A 15,010-nucleotide genomic window follows, 5' to 3' on the forward strand; every position below is an offset into this window, starting at 1 on the left:
CCCCCCCCCCCCCCCCCCCCCCCCCCCCTCTCTTCGCATCCTGATCGTAATTGAATATATAATTTTTTTTTTTTAGCTCCTTACACACACACATGCACACACACACACTCACACACATGCCCAATCGCTTGTGAGTGGCATTTGAATATAAATTGTTTCATCTGCTCGCAAAATATTCATTTCAATTTATTTGACTTTTCTTTTGCGCTCTTACATTTTTTTTCTGTGTTGTCTGTTTTACGAGTTTTATTTGTTGTTTAATAAATAATTTATATGTATTTGTATGTGTGTGTGTGTGTGTGTAGTACTTGCTGCTCCGCTCAGAGAAAGTTTTCTATGATTGTCAACCTTCAAGGATTCAGAGCTGTCCTCTCAAGATCTTAAAGTAATGCCTAAAAGCAAAAGCTACTTTCAACAACTTTGCATTTGAGTTTTTGCATAAGTATTTAACTTAACAACTTTTTCTCTGTCTTTTATCTTTTGCAGTGCCAAGCAAGCCTCAGAATCTCACCGTCTTGGATGTCTCCGCGAACAGCATCACAATGTCCTGGCATCCGCCAAAGAATCAGAATGGCGCCATCGCCGGCTATCATGTCTTTCACATACACGACAATCAAACGGGCGTCGAGATTGTCAAAAACTCACGTAACTCGGCCGAAACGCTGATACACTTCGAGCTCCAGAGTCTGAGTAAGTACAAAACAAAGAAAGTATCTTTAATGGAATTAAAATCAATCAGAAAGTCACGTACCAAAGGTTTAGTTGGATTGAATAGAAAAGAACAGCTAATTCCACAACTAAACGAAAAGTACTTAAATTTATTTGAAATTTAAATAAACACAGGCTTTAATAATATATATTAAATGAGTGATATATATGGACCGTTAGATAAGATAATTATAAGCTAAATAATATATATGCCAGCGGAAATACCCTGGCATTGCCCGTTACAAGTTTTGAGCCTACAATTTAAGTTCCCACACGAGCTATATTTAAATCTATTTTGCGAATAAATTTAAAGGCCATCCAATAAAGAACCAAAAGTTGGAATCTACCGTTTCGACACTTAAATTTAAATAAATTATAATCTTCGTTAATCAGTTCGAGGCTGATCCGATGATCCGCTTAAGTATTCCACTTATAGGACACTACATATACATAATTCTTATGATATTTCTGAAGTGGAATGTTTCTAACAAGAATTCCGAGAACAGTCTGAAATAACAATAAGTTTTGATAGCTTCGAAGCCTGCGCTCAGTCCATTAAGCCTATGTTGGGAATATTCCGAGCACAGTCTAAAATATCAAAGAGTCCTTCAACCTGACGTTCATTATATTATGCAGCCTACGCAATCTATATGCTCTGCTCTTAAAGCTCCACAATTTACCTGCTCAAATCCACTTTAATGCCCGCAGCTTTTGCTAAAATGTGCTTGGCACCTTTCGTTGTATACTTTGTCAAGTTCGTGGCCAAAAATTTGTCCGGACACGCTCAAGTGGTTTATTAAAGGCTTTTAAGCTGGCCCGTAACCGCAGCTTATTGGCAGGTACAGTCATGCCCAAAAGGCAGCCAACGGCACTTAAAACGCCATTTTAATTGCTTTTTATGGTTCGAACCCCACTTTCGCACCGTCTCCCTCTTGGGCAAACTGTCAATACGTGGCAAAGGTAGCAAGAGTCAAGCCGTCAACATTGACGCCCACGCGCCGCACACCGACTCCTTAGATCCTTGAGAACTCCCTCCACCCCCCCCCCCCCCCCCCTCATCGTGCCCCCCGCGCTTCGGCCCATCCTTTCATTAGCTGTAATTGCAGCTCAAGTCAATTGTTTGCCCGCCGCGCTTTGTAATTAAATAGTTTCGAGTGCTTTACGCTGGCCACTTTTTGTTTTGTTGTTAACAACTTTTCGACGCCATGTAATTATGAGCCCTGCCCGGGTTTTCGAGACAGCATTAGAACGCAACCCCCACCCCCACCCACCTGTAGTTACCTGAAACCCGGGCTAAACTGAGCTAACCAAACAAATTATTTGCTTGTCGCGAAATTTGATGGTTGTTTCATTAAGCTGAAATGTGCGCCCCAATGCCGCCCCCCCCCCTCACTCCTCCCGCTGCTCGCCGCAAATTCCTTTGTCATTGCATACTTATAGGCTGCGTGTGGCAAGAACAACAGCAGCAGCAGCAGCATGCAGCATGCCACATTATTAGCCGAACAGCAAAAACTGTTGCATAGTTGCATAGTTAACAGAGTGCGGTAGGGGGAGGGGCATAGGGAGGTTGCGTACGGCTACCAGCAGCATGCCATGCAATTAACTTGCAACATAAGAACGCGCCGCATTCCGTGCTGCCTCATACGGCCGCTGAAGCTGTAGCTGTAGCTGTAGCTGGCGGCGCCCCCACATTGTTTAATTAATTACGCGCGTCAGGTGCGCCAGGCATGAGTTGCAGCTGCAGCTGTTGTTGTTGTTGCTGCTGTTGTTGCAACCAGCAGCTTTTGTTGCTTGCAACAATTTGCCAAAAGACTTGGCAAATGTGGCACAGCGTGCGCGCAGCTATGTCAGCAGCTTTGCTTTTTTCCCTCTCTCTCTCTCTCTCTCTCCTTATTTTTTGCATTTAAATATTTAAAGTTTTAATTTTGTGCAGTTGCAGCAAATGCCGCACGCTTTGTGGCGCCACCGTAATTAATAATTTGTCGCTGCATATTAAATCAATTATTGTTGCACAGTTGTTGCTCTTGTTGTTGTTGTTGTTGTTAATGTTGCAGTTATTAACGTGCAACTCTCGCTCAATGGTTGGCAGCTTAACATAATCAAAAGTTGTCTTTGTTGTTGCAATTGTTGCTGTTGCAATTGTTGTTGTTGCTGTTGTGTTTGTGGCTGCTGCTGTGACATTTTCGCATTTTGTCTCAAATTTAATTATATTTAATTATATCTCCTGCCAGGACTGTCATATCTGGCACGCTTTTCATATTGTGACACGCTTTATAAATGAGCACAAAAAAAAAAGGCAGTGCTCGACCAGCAGATACCCTGCACTAACGAACACTCCAACCACTTTCCCTTCTCACATTCACGCATAAAAACACACACACAGCTGAAGTGCTTCTTCGGTGCATAACTTCGGTGCTTATAGTCCGATTTCTTTTAAATTTTTAGAAGCCTAAAGATGACAGCCAAATGTGTGGGAATACCAAAGCACAAGAGTGTGGGCCTTTCGTTTTGATAGGAACAGGGGCAGGTTTTTAAAAAGTTAAATACTTGTTAGCCTGCATACACTATACGAGAACCTAAATAAGCTCCATATAGTTCTCGAACGAAAACATAAATATTGACTTCTTACAATCCTCGAGCTATTGTCGAAAGCGAGATGAGGCGAATTAGGAAGTAAAAGGTGTATAAGACACATATTGATTACATTGAATTATTGTATCTAAGTGGAAATAATTAATAATTAAAATTATGTAAACGCTTCCTCTCAAATGATAATTGCTCAAAATCGATATTTATCGATATTCTGCGGGTGTAGAATATCGAAATAATGACATGATCTTGTTGCATAAAGTATGAAATTGAACAGATTTTCAAATGGAGATAAATATACTCAGACTGAGGTGCTTATGGGCTTGCAGATGCTTCTTGCTCATTTCCAATAAGTTCTCAGCATGAACAATCGACAATAATTTTAAGCAAATGATTTCCAACACTATTTTTATAGTTCTCCCGATAAGGAACAGGTCTACGCTTCTCCAGACTTGTATATAAGCTCAATCAGGTTGTTCTTTTTAATTAAATCCCTGGCTCATCTGAAAATTGCGCGTAAACTCTGAGCAGCAGCTTCATTTTCATGGTAACCGAGTCATAATAATTGAGTTATAAGCGCCAATCGCCACGGGCCATGGAAATGTTTGCTGGCAATTTACATTTAAGATAAAAATGAATTTATATACATAACATATAGAATAATAAAACATCAAAGTCATGGCAATCACATTGTATTTTTACTCTCTCTCTCTCTCGCCCCCCTCTCTCTCTCTCTGTCTCTCTTTGGTTTTTTTGCAGAACCCTTTACCGACTACCGCGTCATTGTCAAAGCGTTTACAACAAAGAACGAGGGCGAGCCATCCGATCAGATTGCCCAGCGTACGGATGTGGCCGGGCCCAGTGCACCGGCGATTGTAAATCTGACGTGTCACTCGCAGGAGTCGATTACGATACGCTGGAAGCGACCCAACGAGTTCTACAATACCATCGACTTTTACATCATCAAAACACGACTCGCCGGCCAGGATACGCACCGTGATATACGCATCAATGCATCCGCCAAGGAGCTGGAAACGGCGGTAAGCATCGACCCACAGGGCATTGTTTTTAGATTCGGATTCCGTGTCCAAACCAGAACCATGGGGGAAGGGGGAGGAGGCAGAAGGGGCCAGCATGGGGCCAGCTGCATGGCCAACTAGCTGGCCAGCAATTTGTCATATATATTCCAGAAGTTTTCGTTTTACATTCCATTTTTCTTTTTGTCCTGCATGCCGCCATTTTGTCGGCCATGTTGAAAGCGAGCAGAATGGGGGCGGCAACACACACACACACACTCGCACACTCGCACACACCCACACACACACCTTGTTCATTGTCTGTAAATTGTTGAGTTGCGAGTTCTGTTTCACTTTTTTTGTCAGTGTAAAATGTTTTATTTTACAATTTCTTTTTTCGCTGCACTAACAAAATGTTGATTGTTGCCAACTTTATGTTGATATTTTGATATTTCTTGTTTTTTTTTTTTTGTTTTGCTTTTTTATTTATTTGGTTTTTTGATAAACATTCAACGGCAGCGAAGTAGATAACGGCCAACAAGGGGCAAACTAGAAAGAATTTGACAAAAAACAACAACAAACAAATATAATTGCATTTTCATGTTACAAACAGCATGAATAACCAGTGAAAATTTCACACAAATCTGGGATCTGCTCGACTGTAAAATGCCCTGTATACAATTGAGTTGAATTCAAATTATTTAAATGTTTAGTTTGAAAGAATTTTAAATTAGCTGGCTAAGGCTTGGGCTTTTCGTTTATTAAAATTTATGAAAATATGAAAGTTTAGAGCATGCAATTAAAAGGAAGTTTTTTGGCTTCACAAATCAAAATTTATAATATTTTTGTCATAGACAACAAATTCGACGCCTTCAAAATCTCTGGTTCTTTGGTTTTGGTTAAATTGGTTCCGTTTTAAACAAAGTCTTGTGGGCTTAAAACTCCTTAAGATTTCTCAAAATTATGTGCACTTAAGACTCTTGAATATATATATATGGAAAAATCATTCCATTATGGCAGCTAGTTTACGAATTTGTTCTCAATTCAAACGAGAATTAGTTATGCTTCCAAGAAGACAAGGATACCCCCTCATATATTTTCTAGAGGAGCAGAAAAGAACCCTATCAAAAAGTCGTGTTCGGGACTGCAAATGTAAATATTTTACAAATGTTTATCTGCAGTCGCGCCCACACGGGCCAGGACTATGGCCAGGGCTTTGGCTTTGGCTTTGTCTTTGTGGAATATAAATTCTGTGCCAAAACAATACACACACGCACACTCGCACACACACACACAGCTGCCACACCTGTACGTATTTTCGTAGCAAATAAATTAAATTTATGCAGTTTTTTTTTATTTGTATTTTTTTTTGTGGGTTGTTTTGTCAGCAGCTCGCCCAGTTTTTATTTAGCGCCCCGCATAGAGAACGCAGCAAAATAAATAAATAAAACGCCGCAGCAAAACAAGTTGACCAAAAAAACAAAAAAAAAAAGCAAGAGTATTGCAACAATAAAATTTTATTATTGCCGCACAAAGTACTAACTTTTTCATATGCAGCTCAACTGGGTTTTTGTTTAGTTTTGTTTTTTTTTTTTTACTTTTAGTTTTTGTTGTAGTTTTTTCTTTTTTTATATATATATTTCTATTTGTTATATGAGGTTCATGTTTCGTTGTTTATGTTAAAAAATTGTTTTTTTTCTTATCACTGCACAATTTTTGGGCAAACAAATCAATTTGGAGAAATGTAAAAAAATATACAAAGATAATATAAATAAATATTCATAAGTATCTTTTATTTTATAGCAACGGCTACCAAGAAAGCTTAGGGTATCTCCTAGTCGAGCACTCTTAACCAGAACACCTTTTAATCGTTTTTTTTTTTTTTTTTATAATTTCTGAATATGCAGCAAAATAGAGCCTCAAATTATACGCGAATTGAAAGCTGGGATATATAAGCTTAAATTCAAAAATATTAAACAAATTCTTAAAGATAATATTTGCATTGCCTTTAGTATTTAGATTAACTTGAATATTTATAATATAATCATGGAGCACACGTGAATATTTTCTCATATATTATTTCTGTTTTCTCTTCCATTTCTATGCAGATGATATTACAAAATCTGACAACAAATTCGTACTATGAAGTCAAAGTGGCAGCGGCCACATTCAGCGTTATAAATCCCAAGAAAATTGTGTTGGGCAAATTTTCGGATTCACGAATTGTAAGTACACACACACACACACCTGCACACTCACCTGCCAGCTAGGCAAATCAGAAATGCAATGTCTATGCTAAAGCCAGCTTTTGGCGCGCCTGGCATGCCATAAAATTGGCTATAATATTACAAAATGGCCGCGGCGTTGCCAGATCTGATTACACACACACACCCACACAGATACACACACACACACACACATACTCACATGCATATTGTGCGGCTGTCTATCTATTCTCTCAGCCTGCAGCATATTTTTGCCCGCCTTTGGCTAAAAGTTTATTGCATATTTGCCAGTTTTTAGGCCACGTCATAAGCAAGAGCCACACATTATGTATATATACGGCTACACTGAGAGAAAAGTTCGTAAGTTTAAAACTTTACTCAAGTAAAATGCTTAAAAGTAAATCAAGACCAAACTTGGCTGATTCCAAGTATTTTATCAAGAGCGTTGAGCTTAAATCAAGTAAACCCTGAAAAATCATTAGAGAAAATGTTCAAATTTTGTCTTTTACTTTGCCAAGTTGATTCAAATAAGCCTATCAACTTTTACATTCACCCTTTAAACCTTGATAAACTTCATGCTTTAGATCTCAAAATCTTTAGAACAAGTTTAAAATCAAGTCAAATTTCTGATTGACTAGCTCTCAGAAACCTTAAAAAGCTAATCATTTATAAATTAAAGTCGAGCAGGATTATGCTTGGAGCTTAGTTTTTCTCGCCGTGTTTGCATTTTGTGGCATATCAATTTGCCTTCTGGCCTGTCATGCAGCTGGCATGGGTGGCGTATGCGTAATAAGCGTTTATGCATATTTAATGGCAATTTGTCAAGCATAATCAAGCCACGCCCATCGCTTTGCCCATTGTTTACGCTCGCCAGTTTATTGACTTTTCAACTCTGTCACAATATCTTGTCATAACAACATCCTTAATGACATATAACACATCACACACACACACGCACACACACACACACTTTGCTGCATGCATTAAACATGTTTTGCAGCCGTGACAAAATATGCCAATTTAGTTGACCTCGTTGCGGCGGTGGGCGTAACATTGTCACGCCCTCATAACTTGTGCAGTCTCCGTATGAGTTTCTTTTTTGTTTGTTTGCATATTATTTTTCTGCTCCTTTCCATTTTTCCTTTGGTTTTCCTCCTCTGCACACATTTCCATATAATTCATTGCTGACTGCATTTCAAGTGGCTGCACCTTTTGGCCATATTTATATGCTACGCTTCCGCTGGCTCCCTTTTTCCTTTACCATTTCCATTACCATTTTCACATTCACATTCCAGTTACACTTCCGCTTAAGCGCACAAGCCACACAAATGTTTTTTAAATAAATATTATTTATGCAACAACAAACGGCAAATGCAAACCAAAGAACTATTTATTTTAATTTTTAACAAGTTGCTAAATGGTCCAAAAAAAGAAAAAAAAGGGATTGAGAAAAAATGGCAGAATATCTGAGCAAAATAAAATTCAAATCGAACGCCCTGAGAAAAATGTATAAAAATGTCATAGTACTAGAGAGTCAGAGTCTAGAGACTTGAAATATAAGCTAGCCCATATTATATTATTAATATCCAATCTTTATCTTTTTGCCGATATTGATTCTTATCAATATTTCACTTGATACGTTTCTTCGTAAAATTGGGTTAAGTGGCCATTCTTAAAGGTAGATCCTTGCGCTTTGGTATATAAACATATTTCTATGCCATACTTGAGTTCTGAAAATTTTAAAAAGATCGGTTTAGAAAAACCCAAGTTATGCTATAGACTGCATTTCTTATAGAGCACGGCTAATGGAAGAAGAAGCGCGGCATGCGTGTCTCTGTGTGTGTGTATTTTTGTAAGTCTAGAACTAAATTCGAGTGTTCGTAGCGTGAGGATATCTAGGATATCTTCTAGTCGGTCACTGCCTTGCCCTATCTTGAGCAGCTTAATAGGGTAAAGGTATGCAGCATTATGTTAAAATCAACACAAAAGCTTAGCATACGCCCAGGCGCCGTAGCTAAGCACATATTTGCCTGGCTTTGGGACGTGTCAGCTGCAGGCCAAAGACATTAATCCCAGCCTGCTGCGAAGACAAACATAAGTTCGAAAACTAATCCGCAACTTACCTTTTTCCTTTCAGATACAATTGCAGCCGAATTGCGAGAAGCTGCAGCCGCTGCTGCGGCAATCGCACAACGATTACAACCTGGCCGTATTGGTGGGCATCATATTCAGCTGCTTTGGCATCATTCTGATTGTCATGGCGTTCTTCCTATGGAGGTAAGTGGCGCTCCTTGTTAACACACAAGCCCAATCCCAGCCCCAAGCCTCACAGCTCGCACCACGTAATGCCAAGCAATAACAAGTGCAGCTGCAGAGCGCGACGCGTGCTGGCCCATAAATTCACGTAGAAAGCCAGTGCACGGCAGTTGGGTATGCTCGACTGCGCAATGCTCCGTTTTAGACTTGGGCTTTCCATCAAAACGCCCTACTTAAAATTGAACCAAACCAAGTATTTAAAGAGAATCAAATATATTTTATTTATTTTTAATAATTCAAAAAATTATTATTTTAATATAAAAACAAAACTTTCTATCGTAAATCACATATATCAAATTTATAACTGTAAAACTACTAATACCATAGAAAATTTAAAAAAATATGTACTTGAATTTTGGACCTAGAACCTGGGTTCAAAGATATGCACAAGCTGAACCTTGAGGTAAGGCTGATTGATTCGTGAAACCGAGCCGAGGAATAATATTTTGTTTTATTGACTCTCAAACTGTAAGCCCAATGCATTGACTCTCAAACTGTGACATTTAACAATTTATAGGAATATGCTTGGCTGTGATAGCAATTTCAAAGCCTATATGCCCTTCTTCACTTTATGAAGAGTGTATAATAGAACACACGCCCAGATCTCCGTTCCGGAGTGTTGTCTATTTTCTTAACACGCGCCGCACTCCACGCAGAAGCACCCGCCCAACCCCGTCCCCGCCCCACCCCCGCGGCGAGGCTTAAAAATAGTCGAGGCCACAAATCAAAGTGTCGACCGGGAGGCAATGTTGCATCCACACACAGCAGGCAGCTATTTTGGTGCGTGCAAAGATGAAAATGTTTTTATTTCGTATTTAATTTCCCCAAAATCAACAACATAGATATATATACATATATATATCGGGCAGATATATCTATTATAATGTGGCAGCAGACGCAACGGGACGTCGAACTGTCTCTGCAGCGAGGCAGAAAGAGTTTCGAGCATTTGCGGGATTAAAAATCCCGTAGCTGGGGCATGAACAGAGCTCGTTGCTAAGCAATGCAACATGTGTTTCGCGCTCTGTTTGGATTTATGAAAAACTACGCACAAAGTAAATAAGAGAAGAAAACAACTCAAAAAACATCTCGAGCATTGAAGCATAACCAAAAATCGAGCATAGAATTTTCAATTGTATTTCAACTTTGTTCTCAAAGCTTAACCCAGTTATATGATTCAACTGCAATCATTTCAATTAAAATATATGTTTGATTTCAAATATTTTTCATGAATAATATTGATAACTACGCCAAATTATTTAAATATGACATAATTAATAAATGTCTTGCGAATTTTATAATATTTTCAACTTATTTTATGAAATTAGCTCAGGCTCAGACAACTTAACTTGTTCCGAGAGCCTTTTAGCTCAGGCGCAGCCAACTTAACTTGCTCGCAGAGCAGTTAGCTTAATCGCAGCCAACTTAACTGGCTCCCAAATCTCTTTAACTTAATATTCAATGCTGCCAGATCACTTGCATAACTAGTCTGAAATATTAAAAGTACATTTTTACTCTAAGAACATAAGAAGAGCACACGAGAACCAAAAAAAAACAAGTAAGAGGTTCTAGTCGGGAGCTCCCGACTAGGGGATACCCTGAACCCTCTTCTTCCAACATCAAATGCGTATATACATTCTATTTTAGAAGCTATGTGTCAAGTTTGGGGACTCTAGCTCTTATTATTTACCAAAATTGCCCAAAAAACAGTATATCGATATCGATTTTTATCGATTGCTTAGAAACGGAGTAAGTTATCGATTATCGGAAGCACTAGGAGCACCTACATCTAAAATTTCAAGTCTCTAGCTCTTACAGGTTCTGAGATCCTTGCGTTCATACATACGGACGGACGGACAGACAGACGGACATGGCTAGATCGACTCGGCTATTGATTCTGATCAAGAATATATATACTTTTTGGGGTCGGAGATGCTTCCTTCTGCCTGTTACATACATTTGGATTTTGCACAAATACAATATACCCTTATACCCATTTTTAATGGGTTCGCACCGACCTCTATTTTGAAAAAAATCGTGATGAAGGTCATATCTCCGCGGGGAGTTCTGTCGTTTTGGAGCGTCATATCTCCGCGCGGAGCTATTACCCGAGATAGAGTGATGTAACCCCTTGCCATTTTGTCGATTTGGGTCAAATTTTTTGATTTTCTTTTTTTGATGCCAATCGTTAGAACTGATCCTTACGAGTCAAAAATGGTATGAAATTGCAAAATCGGACATTATTTGACGGAAATATTCCAAAAAATCATCAAAAGGTTAAATTTACGAACGAATCGGTTTTTTGTCAACAACATTTTTTAACCCATCAATGATTAATTTGTTTGAATGCCAATTGATGGTAGGGATCCGTACGCATTCGAAAAGGTATAACATTTTAAAATCAGTCATTATTTACCCGAGATATTAAAAAAAATCATCGAAAAAGTTTCGATTTTCGCACCGACCTCGATTTTGAAAAAAATCGTGATGAAGGTCATATCTCCGCGCGGAGTTATGTCGTTTTGGAACGTCATATCTTCAGGAAAAAGTTTCGATTTTCGCACCGACCTCCATTTTGAAAAAAAGCGTGATGAAGGTCATATCTCCGCGGGGAGTTATGTCGTTTTGAAACGTCATATCTCCAGGAAAAAGTTTCGATTTTCGCACCGACCTCTATTTTGAAAAAAAGCGTGATGTAAACCCTTGCCATTTTGTCGATTTGGGTCAAAATTTTGGATTTCCTTTTTTTGATGCCAATCGTTAGAACTGATCCTTACGAGTCAAAAATGGTATGAAATTGCAAAATCGGACATTATTTGACGGAAATATTCCAAAAAATCAGGAAAAAGGTTAAATTTACGAACGAATCGGTTTTTTGTCAACAATATTTTTCAACCCATCGATGATTAATTTGTTTAAATGCCAATTGATGGTAGGGATCCGTACGCATTCGAAAAGGTATAAAATTTTAAAATCAGACATTATTTACCCGAGATATTAAAAAAAATCATCGAAAAAGTTTCGATTTTCGCACCGACCTCGATTTTGAAAAAAATCGTGATGAAGGTCATATCTCCGCGCGGAGTTATGTCGTTTTGGAACGTCATATCTCCAGGAAAAAGTTTCGATTTTCGCACCGACCTCTATTTTGAAAAAAAGCGTGATGTAACCCCTTGCCATTTTGTCGATTTGGGTCAAAATTTTGGATTTTCTTTATTTTGATGCCAATCGTTAGAACTGATCCTTACGAGTCAAAAATGGTATGAAATTGCAAAATCGGACATTATTTGACGGAAATATTCCAAAAAATCATCAAAAGGTTAAATTTACGAACGAATCGGTTTTTTGTCAACAACATTTTTTAACCCATCAATGATTAATTTGTTTGAATGCCAATTGATGGTAGGGATCCGTACGCATTCGAAAAGGTATAACATTTTAAAATCAGTCATTATTTACCCGAGATATTAAAAAAAATCATCGAAAAAGTTTCGATTTTCGCACCGACCTCGATTTTGAAAAAAATCGTGATGAAGGTCATATCTCCGCGCGGAGTTATGTCGTTTTGGAACGTCATATCTTCAGGAAAAAGTTTCGATTTTCGCACCGACCTCCATTTTGAAAAAAAGCGTGATGAAGGTCATATCTCCGCGGGGAGTTATGTCGTTTTGAAACGTCATATCTCCAGGAAAAAGTTTCGATTTTCGCACCGACCTCTATTTTGAAAAAAAGCGTGATGTAAACCCTTGCCATTTTGTCGATTTGGGTCAAAATTTTGGATTTCCTTTTTTTGATGCCAATCGTTAGAACTGATCCTTACGAGTCAAAAATGGTATGAAATTGCAAAATCGGACATTATTTGACGGAAATATTCCAAAAAATCAGGAAAAAGGTTAAATTTACGAACGAATCGGTTTTTTGTCAACAATATTTTTCAACCCATCGATGATTAATTTGTTTAAATGCCAATTGATGGTAGGGATCCGTACGCATTCGAAAAGGTATAAAATTTTAAAATCAGACATTATTTACCCGAGATATTAAAAAAAATCATCGAAAAAGTTTCGATTTTCGCACCGACCTCGATTTTGAAAAAAATCGTGATGAAGGTCATATCTCCGCGCGGAGTTATGTCGTTTTGGAACGTCATATCTCCAGGAAAAAGTTTCGATTTTCGCACCGACCTCTATTTTGAAAAAAAGCGTGATGTAACCCCTTGCCATTTTGTCGATTTGGGTCAAAATTTTGGATTTTCTTTATTTTGATGCCAATCGTTAGAACTGATCCTTACGAGTCAAAAATGGTATGAAATTGCAAAATCGGACATTATTTGACGGAAATATTCCAAAAAATCATCAAAAGGTTAAATTTACGAACGAATCGGTTTTTTGTCAACAACATTTTTTAACCCATCAATGATTAATTTGTTTGAATGCCAATTGATGGTAGGGATCCGTACGCTTTCGAAAAGGTATAACATATCAAAATCAGACATTATTTACCCGAGATATTAAAAAAAAAAATCATCGAAAAAGTTTCGATTTTCGCACCGACCTCGATTTTGAAAAAAAACGTGATGAAGGTCATATCTCCGCGGGGAGTTCTGTCGTTTTGAAACGTCATATCTCCGCGCGGAGTTATGTCGTTTTGAAACGTCATATCTCCAGGAAAAAGTTTCGATTTTCGCACCGACCTCTATTTTGAAAAAAAGCGTGATGTAAACCCTTGCCATTTTGTCGATTTGGGTCAAAATTTTGGATTTCCTTTTTTTGATGCCAATCGTTAGAACTGATCCTTACGAGTCAAAAATGGTATGAAATTGCAAAATCGGACATTATTTGACGGAAATATTCCAAAAAATCATCAAAAGGTTAAATTTACGAACGAATCGGTTTTTTGTCAACAACATTTTTTAACCCATCAATGATTAATTTGTTTGAATGCCAATTGATGGTAGGGATCCGTACGCATTCGAAAAGATATAACATTTTAAAATCAGACATTATTTACCCGAGATTTAAAAAAAAAACATCGATAGAGTTTAGATTTTCACACCGACCTCGATTTTGAATATCGTGAATCGTGATGAAGGTCATATCTCCGCGGGGAGTTATGTCGTTTTGAAACGTCATATCTCCGCGCGGAGTTATGTCGTTTTGGAACGTCATATCTCCGCGCGGAGCTATTACCCGAGATATAAAAGAAAAAATCATCGAAAAAGTTTCAATTTTCGCACCGACCTCGATTTTGAATAAAATCGTGATGAAGGTCATATCTCCGCGGGGAGTTATGTCGTTTTGGAACGTCATATCTCCTCGAAAAAGTTTCGATTTTCGCACCGACCTCTATTTTGAAAAAAATCGTGATGAAGGTCATATCTCCGCGCGGAGTTATGACGTTTCAAAACGACATAACTCCGCGCGGAGATATATCAATAATTTCAATATTATATGCACTATATAAAAATATACGTTTAAATATAATGCTACGCCCATTTTGTATGTTTATATTTTGTTTATTTTTTAAATCCCAGTATTCTCTTAACTTCTTAATACTTAAATATCAGCTAATCATTTTCTGGTCTAGTGTTGCAAGCGATCTGGCAGCACTGAGCATCTCTGTGAGCCAGTTAAGTTGGCTGCGCCCAGATTAAACGACTTCGTGAACCAGTTAAGTTGGCTGCGCTTTGATTTAGCTCTGCGAACAAGTTAAGTAGGCTGCGTCTAGTCTACTGCCGAGCTGCTTAAAAGATTGGGTCAACTTATTCCTGCCAAGGGTAAATTTTTTCTAGTTACAGTTTGAAAGTCTCCGTTTTGAGCTTACAGTCTTAGAGTCACAAACCAACTCGTTTGAAATAAACTACTTTCAACTGGTTTAAGCTCTCATACTATCTAACACTACATTCATATTACATAGTCGAAAACGCAAGCCTCGACTCTTGTTGATCAGTTGTGTAAACTGACATCATTTACCAGCGCATAAATGTAGTTTCTACTCTTCTTGAAATACTTAAAATCGTTCGCTTTCAGTTCAGCCCGGACTATAAGAGCTGCCACTGCCTTTCGAGTGGCCATGGAAGCCAATCCATGCAAATTAGCTAGTCAACTCGTGGCACTAGCATACCGAACCCTTTTATTTTAATGCCTATTTATACTT

The 15,010-nt window shown here is 38.2% G+C and overlaps 1 protein-coding gene and 1 long non-coding RNA gene across 6 annotated transcripts in view; one reads left to right on the forward strand and one right to left on the reverse strand.

The window, feature by feature from the left end:
• Positions 1 to 15,010, forward strand: part of Ptp99A (Protein tyrosine phosphatase 99A) — a 149,405-nt gene that overhangs the window by 119,014 nt on the left and 15,381 nt on the right. For all 5 annotated transcript variants that reach the window (XM_032439434.2, XM_032439431.2, XM_032439432.2 and 2 more), the window contains 4 exons: positions 487 to 690; positions 4,057 to 4,337; positions 6,422 to 6,538; positions 8,676 to 8,815. In XM_032439434.2, the coding sequence (XP_032295325.1) occupies positions 487 to 690; positions 4,057 to 4,337; positions 6,422 to 6,538; positions 8,676 to 8,815 (742 nt within the window). The remainder of the gene's footprint in view (positions 1 to 486; positions 691 to 4,056; positions 4,338 to 6,421; positions 6,539 to 8,675; positions 8,816 to 15,010) is intronic.
• Positions 183 to 3,950, reverse strand: LOC116651931 (uncharacterized). Its single transcript, XR_004304956.2, has 3 exons — positions 3,599 to 3,950; positions 452 to 686; positions 183 to 392 (listed from the first exon to the last, which is right to left on the reverse strand). It is a non-coding gene; the product is annotated as an uncharacterized lncRNA (long non-coding RNA).

Source organism: Drosophila virilis, chromosome 2 (genome assembly GCF_030788295.1).
Source record: "Drosophila virilis strain 15010-1051.87 chromosome 2, Dvir_AGI_RSII-ME, whole genome shotgun sequence".
NCBI classification, from domain to species: domain Eukaryota; kingdom Metazoa; phylum Arthropoda; class Insecta; order Diptera; family Drosophilidae; genus Drosophila; species Drosophila virilis.